This window comes from Eptatretus burgeri, chromosome 1, assembly GCF_056783735.1.
Source record: "Eptatretus burgeri isolate ZD-2024b chromosome 1, Ebu_testis_v1, whole genome shotgun sequence".
NCBI classification, from domain to species: domain Eukaryota; kingdom Metazoa; phylum Chordata; class Myxini; order Myxiniformes; family Myxinidae; genus Eptatretus; species Eptatretus burgeri.
In genome coordinates this window covers 124,343,397-124,360,579 of record NC_140961.1, presented here as the reverse complement: position 1 = coordinate 124,360,579, position 17,183 = coordinate 124,343,397, and the positions used below count along the sequence as shown (strand labels likewise).

Sequence of the window (17,183 nt, the reverse complement as noted above, 5' to 3'; positions counted from 1 at the left end):
GCAATGTGCATCGCTCCCCGCTGGTAGCGCAAGCATCCTGAAGCGTCGCGGATGGTTCCCCAAGCAGCGCGTTGGTTGCTGCTGATAGGGAGGAATGACAGACATGTTAGCGCAAACTTGCACGAGACAGCAGTGAGCTTGGATGGTCATGGCACTGTAGTCTTGAGGTATTGGATGGTCATTGTAATCTTGAGGTGGAAGCATAGTTGAAAGTGGTGTTGAAAGCATTGTTGAAGGTGGTGGTGGCATGGTTGAGGCAGAGTGCTTGTAGGTGGGATGGCGGTTGTGTTCTGGAGCGCAATTTGAGTGGGGTTTTGGTGGCATATGCTAAAGAGGTGACGCTCACGGTTTGAATGGGTTTTAAATTAAAAGATTTTAAAAATGCGGAGTAAGTGTGGGAAAAACAACCTAACGAATCCATCACAATGCATATTCCCTTTGTTGCCTATTAGATACAAGGGAATGACCCCATCTGTAATAAGTAAAAACAAAATAACTCTCTCAGGAACCATTATATAACGTGTGCCATTGCCTTGGGGTCACGGTTATCAGAACCGTCACAATATCGTACGTGAGTGGCAGAAAGGAAAGAAATGAGGAGGATTTTAAATACTAAATGGTATAATTTCCCAAATTACATCATATTGCGAGGTACCTCAAGGAAGAAAATGTTCATGATCCTGTAGTTATGAAAAGAGATACGTGGTTTGGTCAGGATTGCTTGGTCACAGATGTCTCTCAATCCCCTTTGATTTAACACCAAAAAATTAACCAGAAAATTCTTATTTTCTTTTCTCTTTGATTTTAAATTAACAATTATAATTTCATGACTCAGCTGTTTTGACTATCTTCTTTCGTACATACTGCAGCATCTGGCTGCAGTTAGCAACACTTGCTGCTGCTGATGTAGTGCCCCCCCCTGGAGGTTAGATCAGTCATTTGGAATTTGTTCAGAGTGCCGGCGATAGCTCGCCTACTCTTCACAAAGGACACCATGGGATCATTAACGTCCACCAACTCATGCTGGCAGACAGAATGCCCAAATTTAAAGTCCATCCGAGGGATGACACCATACGCTAATGACTCGCGCTTTGACGATGGAACAAACAATTACACAAGGATGATCAACGAGTGGCATTGAATCAAAGGGTAACACCAATATAATTTTATTGTGTACAATTATTGTGTTGTGATGGCATTATCCTCACCGATAGGCTTTGTTCTACTTAAACAAGTTCAAACAGCAGGTATGAAAAGATTTTGAAAACTTTTATGCCATCATTATTCTTCGCGATTTTGGAGGAACACCTTTCTTTCCCCCACAAAATATGTATGAAATAATGTTGTAAAGACAATTTAATTATTCACTCACGGCAGCCATTTCCAAATCGCCCGATTCGTTGCACGACATGCATTTGGCTATTAAAAGTATGCGGGTTAAATGTATTCTGAACATATGTTGATTTTTTGCTGGGAACAGCATTTTGGGAATCTAGGGCTATTTTGTGGGGTAATGCGGGAGGTGGGTGGGGTGTTCCTTTAATCAAGGCTCAAAATTGCATGTCAAGGTTCTCAATGGCCGATTACGTGCATAGCACACGAGGCACGTCCCATTGTGTCGAGCGGGCCCCCATCATCAAAAATACACCCCCGCGCTGTTCACACTGCCAGGCCCGCTTGGATACACTAATTATATACAGACTTGCAAATTGTCACATTGTTTGAAAATGTTCCTTCAGACTTGACTCCGTTATTTAAAGTGCAAAATGTAATTAATTCTAAAAGCAGGCATGCAGCATGCTCATATGATATCGAGAGCAAAGCAACATTTTGTTAAGGCAATAACAAGGTTACCTCTTCATGTGCTGGGCTCCATTCCTTTTCCTTCTTGCAGCCGTATGCTGCTTGCTCGTACTGCATATTGAATGCTCCACGGTGTCCATTCCCAGTGATATTGTTTCTGCTGCAATGAATTTTTTCTTCTCTCCCTTTTGATTTTACAAACGTGACACAAATTAATGCATCTTTCAATTTGCCATCTGAAAACTTTGCAGCAAACGTCCTAACTCGCATATTTGCCGATGAATGTGATCTACGTGCATTCCTATTTTGATCAGTGGCAACTGAAATTGGTGCTTTTTATTCCTGCAAAACAGCGACTGTAAATTTATCAACATTCGTTGTTCTGAGCTCATCTTTTTATCTCAGTAATTGAATTGCATTCTGAGATTGCCCCCAAATTGTTCTGTAACAGTTTGAGCAATTTTACAGGCAATCGCTTTTGCCGTTCAGGATTGTAGGGTTCAAGGTTACAGGAATAAAAGTGCCCCAGGGATTTCTTTTTTCTATATTGTGTCTTCTCTGATGTTCTTGGAACCTTCAACAGTTCAACCACAAACAAAACATTCACGACTATGTTCCTTTGTATAAAACGAATCATGGGCTAACTTAGAAAAGACTAAGCCATGGGAATGAGTGTATCTTTTTATTTTGAGAGAGGGAGTGAGAGGTTGGGGATGGCAGTGGGACACACAGAGAGAGAGAGTGAGAGAGAGAGAGATATATATATATATATATATATATATATATATATATATATATATATATATATATATATATATATATATATATATATATATATATATATATATATTGACGAACTTCTGATGCCATACTTTTGGGTACCACCATTATTCATCATCAAATACTGCCAGTGTTTTACGTTAAAAACGAAACAAACAAAAAAACACTTGTCTATAGAAGAGTCAGATAATTAAGCCAAAGCTGAATGAAATGAGGTCGAGGTCATTTGTTCCTGATACGTGAAACACTCTGCAACCCATGCCTACAGAAAACTGGTTTCTGGGAACTCCTGCCGTATTTTACATCCATCCAATCATCATGTAACTTTGTGAAAAAATTATACACGGGAAGGCGCTCATATGTTTAAAGTTTTGTGTCAATCGCTCAAGTGGTTGCGGCGAAAACAAATTTAAAAGCGAACTAGTAAGCATCTAAAAATGCAACGCCCATCTGCGTCTGCTTTGTACTCAAACTAAACTTGACGAAAACGAGTTAAAAAAAAATTGTACATATTATTCATTTTTGTTCTCCACAATCTCAGAATAATGGTATGTTGACGATTTGATGACAAAAGTTCATTTGGTAAAAATGTAACGGCCTCAACGTACACACTGAATGTCAATGGTAAACATGGATTTAGGTTAAAACATTTCTGGCTGGTCTACCACGTCACTGATGATGTCATCCATGCAATCAATCCTTTATTCCCCGTAGGGAGTAGAATAAGAATTGCCAAGTTTCAAATTTTTCCGATCAGCGGTTTCAGAGATATCATGTTTTAATTTTTTTCTGTTTAATCTCATATGGATACCATACCATGTGAACTATGACGTCACAATTATCATTGAAATATTCTCTACGGGGGATTGCAAATACCCTGAAAATTTGGTGTCAATCGGGCAACTGATTGCTGAGAAAAAAAAAATGTTAAAAAAATAACAGACCAAAAAAAGGCCAAACACGAAAAAGAGCAATCAGAGGTTGCAAACCCTTGCCAGGACTTCTTTTTCGTGGTGTATTTTTATTGGTTTTCAGGTAATTCCAATATGGCTGATAAACCATGTGACATATGATGTCCTCTGTGTCTCTTTTGTTCTTCATGGATAGGTGGCCATATGTGTAAAGTTTCACCTTGATCTTTTCAGCCATTTCAGAGAAGATTTTTGAAGTTAAAAAAAAACAACAATATGGCTGCCGAATCAAGTGACCGATGACATTAATCAAAAAATTTTTTATTGACGATTTAATCCCTAGATGATCCTCAAAATTTTTTATACTGATCGGATGTAGCGTTATACATATGCAATTATGACGTCATAACGAAGGCAAACACCTTTGATGTCATAAAAATACTTGCAATGTTCCTCTTGTACACCCATGGCTTGGGGAACACTTGTGTGGTTTCCCCTCGATTTGTCCAGCCGTTTTGGAGAAGATATTTTTGGGTTTTTGGGTAAATCCAATATGACTGCCAAACCATGTGACCAATGACATCACATGTGTAAAGTTTTGCCGGATCTGTTCAGCCACTTCAGAGAAAAAGATTTTTGAAGGTGTTTTTTTTTTTTAATGGCTGCTGAATCACGTGACTGATGATATCATGAATGTTTTTCTGTGGACCATTTTATCTCTAGATGACCCTCAAAATTTTTTATACTCATTGGATGTGGCGTTCTACATATGCAATTATGACGTCATAACTAGGGCACCTATGACATCATAAAAATCACACTCATCCCTCATGAGGAATACTTGCAATGTGCCAAGTTTCAAATTTTTCCTTGGTGTGGTTTTTTTTTTTGGTCCAAAGTATCCAAAGAGATACCGAGGTCCAAAGTTTTGCCCTTTTTCCAATATGGCTGCCACACCACGTGACATATGACGTCATAATTATCCTTTAAACAATTCTTCATGAGTAGTTGCACCAATGGTGAAAATTTCATCTCAATCCGACAAGCGGTTGCAGAGAAAAACATGAATGTTCTGTGCGGACGAACAAACAAACAGACAGACAGACAGACAAACAAACAAACAGACCCAAATGCAATACCCTCTCTGAATCCTTCGGCGAGGGTAAAAAGGGTTGAAGCATAACAATAATAATAATAATAATGAAAATTATTGAAACAAAATAATTAATTTGTCTTCTTCATATTCTCACCTAAAGCTTTGTTGAAAATTTGATGACAAAAACTCAACTGGAAAAAAGTTATTGCCCAGACAGGCACACAGACACAAACATACAGACACAAATAAGTGATTGCAAAACCCTGTCTTCTGCTGCCAGGGGGAGGGACTAATAAAGGTGAAAAAGTGAGGGTGGAACAAACAAAAATCATGTTTCATGGTTTTGTTTTTCATGGTTTTGGATGATCATGGTTTCATGGTTGAAAAGATTGTGGTTTTGGATGGGGGAAGATAAGAGATGGTGGTGAACAGCTGTTTTGAAGACCTGGAGGGAAGAATAGGATTGAAGAGAGTGTGGGAGCTTGTTCCAAAGGCAGGACAAAATAGGAATGAAAGCGTGAAGGTTAGCAGTGATTCATGATTTTGGTAGTTTTACCAGAAGGGGGTTGCTGGCAGACCTTGAGCGCCCTGCGGAAATATGGGGAGGACATATCGCAGACAGAGCAGGGGGTGAGGCTGGCGAGGAGATGGTAGAAGACACAAGGACCACCCACCTATCTGCAGTGATAGAGTGAGAGACCCAATGACTCAGCCTCAACGTGGGATATACCAATGATCCTAAATGCCTTGGTTTCCACAGCGTAAAGCCAAGAAAGGAGATAGGCGGGAGCACCAGCCCAGAGGGGAGAGCAGTACTCCATCAGGCTATGGACGAAAGCTTTGTGTATGGTCAGGAGCTCAGGTGTGCCAAGGAAGGACTTTACACGATGGAGGAGGCTCAGTCGTCGACTGGCTTTGGAAGCCAGTTTGGAAATGTGGCTTTCCCAGGAAAGATCATGTCAGATAGTGGGACCCAAAAGCATGAATGAAACGATCTCTTCAAGAGGATTGTTGAGAAAGTAGATGGGGGGAGGGATTTCCAGATGGTCCTTTCGGAGAGATGTCGTAAGAGTGTGAGATTTGTCAGGATTGAAAGACATGTTTCACGTGTTGGACCAGTTTGTGATTATATCCAGATCTGCAGTGAGCGAAGAGGCTGCTGCTTGCCGATCTGAGGGATGACGGATGGTACGGCAGTGGATGGAGTCGTCAGAAAAGAGATAAAGAGGATTTTCAATGGAGTCAGAGAGATTATTGATGAAAACCAGAAAAAAGAACAGGGTCCAGAACACTGCTTTGAGAAACTCCAGCTTGGACAGGAAGAGGGGATTAGAGAACTCCATTAAGGGCCACACGTTGGCTGCGAGAGGAGAGGTCTACTAGCCATGAGTGGAGATGTCCTTGGATACCTTCAGACGTTAGTTTGGTTCGAAGGGCAGGGTGCCAGACTGTGTCAAAAGCACGTGATATGTCCAGGGATACGGCTCTGATTTCATGTCTGGCATTGAGGACCTCCATCCATTGTTGGGAGAGCAGAAGCAGCATATCCAGGGTAGAGTGACCTGGTCTGAATCCAAATTGATTGTTGGAAATCAAGCCATTGGAGAAGATGAAGGATTTGATGTCTGAAGCGATGATGGATTTCATAACCTTGCTGATGATTGGGAGAAAGCTGATTGGTTTGTAGTTGCAGGGATCTGTTTTTGCACCTTTTTTATGCAGGGCAGTAATGTTTCCTGATATCCAAGGAATTGGCTGATGACCTTGAGCAATTGAGACGATGAATGGAACAGAGAGAGGGTGAGTAAGAGCAACAGAGCAGGTTTTTAGGACACGTGGGCTAATGCCGTCTGAGAGTGTGGGGGATTGCAGAAGAGATTGGGGAGAGGGCCAGATGAGGAGGAGAAAAGGCTCGGTGGTGATGGGTTGAGGTACAGTGGGGAGTAATAAGAGAGGGGCAGAGGGCAGATGAAGATTGTAGGAGGTGGAGTTATGAGATGGAAGAGAGGGGGTTGGGGAAGGAAGCAGCTTTGTGGAAGTGAGGGGGACAACTTTGAGAAGGGGGAGGGAGGGGGAGGTTGGAGGGAGAAGGTGAGAGGGGAGAGTTGAGGGAGAAGGGTGAGGGGGAGTTTTTGAGAAAGGTGAGATGAAAGCTTGGAGGGGGAAGAGTGTGAAGGTTGCTTTTAGAGGGAGGAGTGAGAGGGAAGCTTTGAGAGGGAGGTGAGACGATGAGAGCAGGCACGGCCAAGGTGCAGGAGGGTGATAGCAGAGGTCGGGAGAGGGGAAGGATGAGACTTGGTCGTGGTATGGTGAGGAAGGGAGTGGGCAGGGGGAGGTACAGGTTTTGAGGGGTTGTGAAGAGGGGAAGGTGTGCTGAGAGGAAGGAAGGAGCATGTTTGTGGAGATGAGGAGTGTACTGATTGAGAGAATGGGATCTGCGAGGTGAGAATGGAGCCCACAAATGTAAGAGCACCACACACTTTGGGACAACAGAGGAGGAGCTTATACTGAGGCAGAAGACAGTGAAGAGGTGCCAAGGGTGGAGATAGGATGAGGGGCAAGATGGGAGGGGTAAGGAGAGAGGATAACAGGTGAGGGGTTAGGAGTAGGTTGACTTAAGTAGGTGGGGTGAATTGGCACTGAAGTTGGAAAAAACGGACGATTGATGGAACATGGACATGCATTGCAAACTGGGATTTGATTTTTTTTTTTAGATCCTCGTGGAGGATCTCGAAGTCTTACTCACATTGTTGATTTTGTGGACTTTTTTGTTTCACAGCCTCCAGTTTTCATTGAAACTTCCTGAAACTTGGCGTATATATGTAAAAATACCCTGCACAGACAGTAACCATCTCCGAGTTTGAAAATTCCTCCTAAAAAAAAAGTTATCACGTCAAAATATCTCTGCTAATGGAAATCGCCAAAAAATTATCTCCGAAACTGGGCAAGCTTTTTGAATGCTGTTTGCGGGAATCGAACAGGGCATTAGCAGAGATGAATTACCGCACATATGATACATCACTATGACGTCATATCAATTTTTATGACGTCATTCCTATTTTTTGACATTTTTTGTTTTTTGTTTCATTTGTTTCACAGCCTACAGTTTTCATCGAAACTTCCTGAAGCTTGGCATATATAAGTAGAAATACCCTGCGCAGACAGTAACGATCTCCGATTTTGAAAATTCATCTTAGAAAAAAAGTTATGATGTCAAAATATCTCCACTAATGGAAATCACCTAAAAAATTATCTCTAACTAGGCAAGCTTTTTGAATTCTGTTTGCGGGAACTGAATAGGGCATTATCAGAGATGAATTACCGCACATATGATGCATCACTGTGACGTCATATCAATTTTTATGACGTCATCCCTATTTTTTGACATTTTTTGTTTCACAACCCAGAGTTTTCATCGGATCTTCGTGAAACTTGCCATGTATATGCAGAAAGCCCACGCGCAGGCAGTAACCATCTCCGATTTTGGAAATTCTTCCTAGAAAAAAAGTCGACGTTATAATATCGCCGCTAATGGAAATCGCCTATACCATTATCTCCGAAACTAGACAAGCTGTTTGAATTTTGTTTGCGGGAATCAAGCCGGGCATTAGCACAGATAATTTATCGCAAACCTGATACATCACAATGACGTCATATTCGTTTTTATGACGTCATCATTAAGAGGTGAGGATCTTAGCTCATTCGAGCTTGTTAAGTCAGAGATGTGATTTAAGACATGATTGAGGGATGCAACAAAGGTGAATTAAGAGAATGGAGAGAAGAAATGTTGTAACTGTTGGACTTTTTAGACAAGGTAGGAAACAGGTTGAATTGAAAACTGTGTTTTGAAGAAGAAAAAGAGTAGTGAATTATGATACAATACTGAGAAGCGCATGTGTGAAAAAGGACGTTGTAACATTTTGAGAGACCTTTTTGTTTTTTTTCATGTAGATTACATAAGATTATGGAAAGGAATCGTTGTAGAAAAATCGTGAAGGTGTTTCGTGAATTTAGATCGGCAAACCCAGAACGGAACTGGAAGGATGACGAAAGTTGCAGGAAGAAGAAGAGGGGGTTGTGAAACACGTTGTTATGGGAGGTGTAAAGTTGGAAGTTAAAAGAATCATGAATATTGTTTTTGTTTTTAAGATCAAGTCATATTAGGTAAAGGAAAGGTTGAAGAAAAATTGTGAATGTGTGTGTTGAATGTGTTTCAGCAAAAGTAGAAGATGGTAGATTGGCAAAAGGAGAAAGAAGAGTTGGTGCAATAAGTCACGTGGTTATGTGGGGTATAATGCGCAGAGGGAAAAGGTTTTTTTTTTTCGCTGTATATATATTTTTTACTTTTAAGACATGAAACGAATGTATAGTTGGGAGGGATAGATGCAGGGTGGAGGGAAAAGTGGAGAAAATAAAAACTGATGGTAATACGGAGAAAATACAAATAAACACGATCGTGCACACAAATGGAAAGAAGTGTAGGCCTCAAGGAATCCCGAAATGAAAAGACGACGAAAACTCAACAACGAGCACAAGTTTTAACACAAGACTGAACTAGAAACACACAGTAAACACAGAAATAACAAAATGACAGGAAATACGCGACAAAAACGACCAGAAAAATTATCTTTGAGAAAGTCGGCAGAGAGCCTGAAGAGGAACCACCTTGATTTCCAGTTGTTCGTGGAGTTCTTCAGGAGTGTGTGCTGAGCGCCACACATTTCAGTGCTTGTATGGACTGGATTCTGGGGAGTATGTCAGAGAGATCAAGCTGTGGTGCATTGTTTGGGAATGGCAAGATCTCTGACCTTGGTTTTGCAGATCATGCAGTCATCTTTGCGTTGACCTTGGATATCCTTTTGGGGGCCCACGAGGTGCTGAATGAGGAGTCGGAGCCGCTGTGATTACGGGTTTCTTGGGTCCAAACTAAGATCCAGGCTTTCAATAACATCTTGTATGCTGCTATCTTATCTGTACCTTTTTGTGGTGAGGATGTTGAGTTCACGGAGAGATTCACTTACCTTGGCAGTGATATTTATGTCTCTGCTGGATGTGAAGCAGAGGTCAATAGATGTCTGGATCGGGCCTGGGAAGTCAAGAATTCACTGGATCATGGGGTGTGGTGCTGTCAGTACCTGTGCAAGAGGACAAAAGTCTAAGTCTTCAAGTCCTTGTTGTTTCCATTCTTGCTCTATGGATGTGAGACTTGGACTCTAACTTGGGAGACATAATTCCTTTGGTACCAGGTCTCTTCGGAGAATCCTTGGCTATCGCTGGTCGGACTTTGTGTCCAACGAGCGGATGCTGAGAGAGACTCAAATGAGGTTTGTTATTTGCATAATCTATGAGTGTCAGCTGTGGCTGTATGAACACGTGGCTCGTTTTCCTGATGCTGATCCTGCTCACGAGATTCTCTCAGCGAGGGGGCCTCACAAGTGGATGAGGCCAATGCGCTGACCACGCGCCTCAAGGTTGCAAAAGGTTGATTTGCATCTCAAGCAGTTGGGAATGGGCCAAGCATATGCCTGGGGGATGGCCAGATGGAGGCCCTGAGAGTACCAGCGGAAAGTGGACACAGCAATGCGTTGCTCCGGTGTATGCTCCCATACCTGGCCTGACGTGATCCTTGTTGTTTTAGTAATTTTGATCCATGGAGTTAAAGGGCTAGCCATATTTATGTGCCTCTAAAATAGCCGCCATTCTAACAGTCAGCTGTCTTTGATCAGATCACAAAATATAGTGAGTGGCACATGTATGCCATCATGTACTGTGCATTTTCAATGTTTTAACGAAATCGGACCATGCATGTCTGAGAAATGTTTGGTGACAAATTTAAGTCTCAAAATGGCCACCAGTCGGCCATCTTGGATCTGATCTGGGAAAAGAATTGACGTGCATATGTAAGCCATCATTCGCGATCTGGGTGCCAAGTTTGAACAACAACAGTAAATGCACATCCAATAAATGGTTGAGCATGTGTTCTACATCAGGTTTTTAATAACTAAAGTGGCTGCCAGTCATCCATTTTGGATCTGAACTCAAAAGAAATGACATGCTTATATAAGCCATCATTCTTTATATGTGTGCCAATTTTGGACATTGGGAAATGCATGTCCGAGAAATGTTTGAGGACATGTTCAACATCGGGTTTTTTTTACAACTAAAATGGCCGTCAGTCGTCCATCATGAATCTGTTCTTTAAAAAATATGATGTGCATATGTAAGCTTTCATTCTTTATCTGTTTTCCAGGGTTAAACAACATCGGGAAATGCATGTCCGAGAAATGGTTGAGGACGTGTTCAACATCGGTTTTTTTTACAACTAAAATGGCCACCAGTCGGCCATCATGAATCTGTTCTTGAAAAAAAATGACGTGCATATGTAAGCCATCATTCGCTATCTGGGTGCCAAGTTTGAACAACAGCAGTAAATGCACATCCAATAAACGGTTGAGGACGTGTTCGACACAAGTTTTTTTTTTTTTTACAACTAAAATGGCTGCCAGTTGGCTATCTTGGATCTGATGTCGAAAAAACTGACACGCATATGTTTACCATCATGTGTTGTCTTTGTGCCAAGTACGAATAAAATCGGTCCATACATGTCTGAGATATGGTTGCGGACGCATGCACGCACACACGCATGCATGCACGCACGCACAAGTACATGAAAATCGAGACCAAATCCATAAGCCCAATGTTTCAGACTAAGTCCAACGGGGGGAATAAAGGTTTTTTTTAAAGACGATTATGTTCAGAAAGATAAATATTTATTGGTGAACTCTTTAAATGTTGGTGTGGTTAACAAGCGACCTCAGAGTTAGCGTATTCCACTTTGGGATGCCTCATCTGGGTAAAATTCCCGACTTGACTATAAACTCTCAATCTGGTGTTTGGCAGGCAGGGAATTACATCAATGAGTACGTCGTCCATTGGATGGGATGTAAAGCTGGGATCATGTCTACCGCATTTCCTTGTTGGACTTACATAAGTGTACATTTTATAAATGTGTGCCGCCGATCCAATATGGGCATTGTGTGACAGTACCTCAATCAAATTATATATCCCTGCCCTAATTTTTGGGGAACACGACATCAGCAGCAGAGCTATGCCTCAGTGATGATGCAGTCAACAGACCAAATTAGTGATTGAACCCCAGGAACACCTTCGTTTGCTGGATGATGACAATCGCTGGAGGCATGATTTTTTTTTTAAAGTTGGAGTTATCACATCGATTGTAGATCACATAGCATTTAAAACCCACATCCATTCCCTTACACCACTTTGCTGGATATAATCTGAATTGGCGAGATTCAACTCACAGTTTCCAATAACTCAGCATGACTTCAAAAATGTCACAGCAACATAAAAATGATATAAGGGTAAAATTGATCTCATTGTACAAAGTTATACGAATGAACATAAGAAATAATCGGAATGCCAATAAAAGATGAATAATGGTTCAAACAATTTTCAAACTTTTCAGGAGATTCAAGAAATGTCCATCCTTTCAAGAAATGTGTTTTCAACAAAATGGCCAAAAATATTTGGCACCTGTATTACAAATGCCAGAAACGTTGCACTGGGGATAAAGACGCCATCATCATGTCATTCTAATCTCGTCCAACGGTTTCAAAACTTTTGATATCTTGGAGTCTGCAGCCCAGCAACGGTGTGAGCCAAAGGATTGGAACGACAAAATGACATTTGATAGCGAAAAGTTAAATGCTGAGATTTCTAACACTAAAATGTAATTTGGATTTTTCCAGAGTTAGGGTATTAGTTGCTCACTTTTAAATGGCTTTTCTCTTTCGCCTTTCTTCACTTTCAGATGTAGTGGAAAAGCCGAACAGCTTTATTGATTTATTTCTTATCATGTGGAAAACAAAAAGTCTTTATCTTGCTTTGAAATGTTGCCTTCAAATGAAGCTGTTTCAACGTGTAATAACCCAAATCCTGGAATCGGTGATTGTATTCCCAGAATGCCCATTCCAGCCCATTTTTATTGTGTTTGCAGCAGTCTTTCCTGAATACAGATTTTTATTGGCTCATGTTAACGTCAGTACCATTTTAACCTCCAGTCTTCCATCACCATTTTTATGCTTTTCAATCAAAGCAGTATGATATAGTTGAGTAAGGTGAGAATAAATGGGCCTTCCTTTTTGTACTTCAAAGACCATCTTTGTCCCTTGACCACCTTTCATTCCTCTCTGTTCCATCTTTTGTGTTTCCACAGCTTTATATATATGATGTGGAAAGTGGGACCACATCAAGCCTGCTGAGTTACTGCACATATGTACAGTGGGTCCCTGGGAGTGATGTGATTGTGGCTCAAAACCATGGAAACCTCTGCATATGGTACAACATCAACATGCCCGAGGGTGTTACCATGGTCACGATCAAGGTAAAATTGATACCTGCTCCGTAAGAGCTGTTCTGTCGACAAGGGGGCATCAAGTAACTGATACTGTGGAGTAACTATGATGAGATGTTAATTTTCTCTTACCCCCTTAGTGCAGAGGGAACTGGTGGTTTGTACACTTGTTCATATTTACTTTGCATTTATGTTTTTCATTTGTTACTTTTGGGACATATTTGTTTGTAGCTGATGGGTAATCCCACATATGTGAACATATTCTGGATAGTTGGCCAATAATAATTGTGTAGGATTTAAATAGTTCAGCCTCTCCCTATAGGATAGGGGGAGGCTTATAGCTGCTGTAGGTTTCTTTCTGCAATTAGTACCCTCAATTTTTAATGTACCTCAGAATTTTTACTTAAGAGTACTAAACCACTAAATATTGAGGTTTTTTACTTGAGAAAATCGAAGACTTTTCAAGTATATTGGTTTGTCTTGTGCGTTATTCTCTCTGTCTGTTTGTTTGTTTGTTTGTTTGTTTGTATGTCGATTGCCAACAGATCACAATTCCAAACCGAACTTCACAAAACTTCACCACATGGTAAAGTCTGTCATAAGCAAGGAGCTTATTGCTTTTGAGGTCAATCGGTCAAAGAGCAACATAGGCCAAATTATCAACAACTTTGTCAAATTTCTAAAATCCTCAAGGTCAACATCGGCCAAAGGTCAACAACTTAGATGTAATTTCTAAAATCCTCAATTTTCATCCCCATTGACTTGAAATTTGAAGACGATTTGTATATCAGGTGATTGAATTCAACCACCAATTATTTTTATGGTCATATTTGTTTGATGGATTTCGCAAGTATCGTGCTATGCATGAAATGTTTCCTGTTTTGTTTGTTGTTTGTTTTCTTCCATTTTTTTGTGAGTCTATGTATATGATGTAGAAAGTGGACCATGTCAAAGTAGGAGTTGAACCATGCCATTCTTCTCAAAGTGTGACCATGCCAAAGCCACCTGGAACTTTTGGAATGAAATTTTGCATGAATAATGGAAATAAAAAGTATACGGGGTTGACATAACTTTTTTGATCTTGATTAATTTGAAGGTTTTATCCTTGTTATAGACAACTTAACAATTTTTACCATAACTCGATTAAAGTTTGTCTGATCGGAATGAAATTGTTCTCCCTTCAGAGCCTTGAGCAAGCAGCATTTGCGATTAATTTACATCATACCCATCCGGGTTAAAGGTCAAGGTCAAATATGTTTTTGGCATCGCTCAATTTTACCAATGCGAAATCTCAGACTGCTTTGCCTTCTATGATGTCCTTACATCATACGAGTGTATCCGCACTGAAGTTGTGCACCTGGTATTTTATTGGTATCCTTGGCCTACCTTTTTGGATTGTGACCGAATTAACTGAAAACACCTTTTTGATCATAACTTAAATAAGTTTCCTCTGATTTTCATGATGTTGCGTGACTGGATAGATTTATAGAAGGCAAAACATTTTCTTAATTGATATTCTATCCCAAAACGTCAAAGTTCAAGATCAGATGGCGGTCCAAAAATAGTATGGCCATCATTGGATCGCTGGTGCCAGGGAAGGCTTACTCTCGGTGATCGCTTTGTGATCGCAGATATCTGGTTATACATTGGTTTGGTGGGAAACAGGTGAAATGATGTTTGATGATCAAAGGGTTTCTTCCTACTTTTCTTTGTTTATCTTTGAATGTTCTCCATTCTTGGGATAAACAGGAAATAAAAACTTTGCCTCCATGAGAAAAAACAACACCATTGGGAACGAAAATATGCAGTTGACAATGAGAATTATGCTTTCTGTCTTTATTTCTTGACCATAATGTATGCTCACAGAAAAGCCAGTTTAACGTTCAATCGAAAAGAATTAATTTTCCATGATGCAACACCTTTGTGCCATCTTGAACGAGGATGGCATTGTTTAGAAGTACGAGACACTTATTGTGCACATTTCCTGCAAACGTGTTCAGAACCATGATCATGATTGTAATGGTGTTTGTCAATGTAGATAAGGTACATAGGTCTTATTTATTGAGACAAAAACAAACCACCAGGTTGGATGGAGTGAATGGAATGGAACACTTTAGCTTAAGATTCATACACTTGGATGTATAAATTAAGAACATTTCAACTCCTACTTTGTCAGTAAATCTATATATATATGACTAAAACTCTCATCTTGTATATATGTCTGTCTGTATGAATGTTCCTGAAATACAGCCAAAACGGTACATGATAGCGCAAACATTTTAGTGCCACCTAACTCACCATTCTCCTGTGGTGTACAGTATCAAGTTTCATTAAAATCGGGCAACTAAAAAAATTATTAAAAAATCAATTCCTGATTTAGTCAAGTACTCCTTCGGGAGAATTTGATCAATGCAAACAACCTCAGTGGTATAGTTGGCTGGAGCTATCTTTTTTTTTCTTGAAATGATTTATTTTAAAATCTCAAACATTTCGTATAGCCAAAGAACGATTTATTTTTAAGTATAAAATAAACATCGCCATTTTGATCAAATACTTCCATGTTGGTTTATAAATAAAATTGAGTTTAGACGTGTGCTTCGTTGAACGATGACTCCTGAGGTAAATGCTCAAATTTTCTTCAAGTTAAAGTTTGACCACTAAATAAAATTAAAATTTCGTGTCTTTTTTTTTCTTTTCATCAACCGCTGTCGCAAGGGGAACCCAACGGGTTCACTGGTCATCTAGTACTGTATAAAAAGCAGTTTATCTTAAGATAATGACACTTCGGCATGAAAAATGTCACTGTTCACTCAATCTTGCATCACTTGCTGATTGTATGATTCTGCTTTTGTCCACATAATTTGCAGCACAAGAGCTGAAAACACCTTTTTCAGGTTTTTTTTCCCACCTGGAAACACCTTCTTCAGGAAAACACCTCCCCTCCCGCCCCCCCCCCCAAAAAAAAATCTTGCCCCATTGTGAGCAGCAGGGAAGGGAGGATTGGCTCGTATGTATTATAGTATTTACCATGATGAAGGAAATGGGTTATTTCAGAAAAATGTAAAAAAAAAAAAAGGCTCAAGCGAACGTGGTGTGATGTTGATGGAAAGGTCTACACACGGATAATGCTGAAACGGCAAATGCCGAACCACACTTGGACAATCTAATTCACTGCAAAAAAATGTTGATAGACTGGATTCCTTATCTTTCCATCTTTGGGAGAAAGATCAGTGTCGTATGGATAGAAACACAAAATAATTGCATTGAGATATCACCGTTCCCCACTCCTAATGTCCTCATTGACGGTCGTTGGAGGATGATCCAGAAATGCAAGGTCTACCGGAGTGCTCAGTTCCTCAATACTGACCACAGGCTTGTTGTAGCAACTCTAAAGCTGCACCTTAAATCCTGGAGAATGGTACCATCCCAGCCTCGGCTGGATGTTGGCAAGCTCAGGGATGAGAGAGAAGCTGAGGAGTTTGCGAACAGGCTGAGTGGACACTTGGGGAGTCTGGGTGCTTTGAGGGGTCCTGATGAGTTGTGGAGTGCCTTCAAGACCACCGTCCTTGATGGTGCCGATGGATGTCTTGGAACTCACCGCAGGGCAAAGAAGAATTTTGTCTCTCAAGGGACACCAGATACCATTGACCAGAGTCGCAGGGCCAGGCTGAATGGCAGAGCTGAGCTGTTCAGGGAGCTGAGGCATAAAACTGTACGTGCACTGAGGGTGGACAAGCAGGCCTATGTGCGAGGAATCTGTGAGGGGGTAGAGCATCACCTGTGGACAGGTGATTCTCGTCCCACTTACAGGGGAATTCGCGCATTGCGTTCATCCAAGCCCATCCCTCGGAGCACTGCAGTTAGAGCAGAGAGTGGTAGGCTCTTGACAGAGGAGTCTGAAGTGAAGGCCCGCTGGGCCGGTTACTTTGAGCGGTTGTACCAGGCTGATCCCCCAGCTGTCGAGTTGGACATCAAGGGTGTTACAATCCCTGTTGCTGACCCTCGAATTAACTGTGGTCCACCTTCACTTGTGGAAACACGGGCTGCGGTGATCCAGTTGAAACGGGGCAAAGCTCCAGGGATCTGTGGCATCCATGCTGAACTTCTCAAGGCTGGTGGAAATGCTGCACTCGTGTCGTTGCATGCAGTTTTGTGCTCTGCCTGGAACACAAGCAACATCCCAACTGATTGGAAGAGGGGCCTTGTTGTTCCTCTCTGA

At 41.0% G+C, this 17,183-nt stretch overlaps 1 protein-coding gene across 2 annotated transcripts in view; it reads left to right on the top strand.

The window, feature by feature from the left end:
- The window catches only part of IFT172 (intraflagellar transport 172), a 445,633-nt gene that overhangs the window by 141,176 nt on the left and 287,274 nt on the right, over positions 1–17,183 (top strand). For both annotated transcript variants that reach the window (XM_085896864.1, XM_085896871.1), the window contains exon 16: positions 12,827–12,994. In XM_085896864.1, the coding sequence (XP_085752990.1) occupies positions 12,827–12,994 (168 nt within the window). The remainder of the gene's footprint in view (positions 1–12,826; positions 12,995–17,183) is intronic.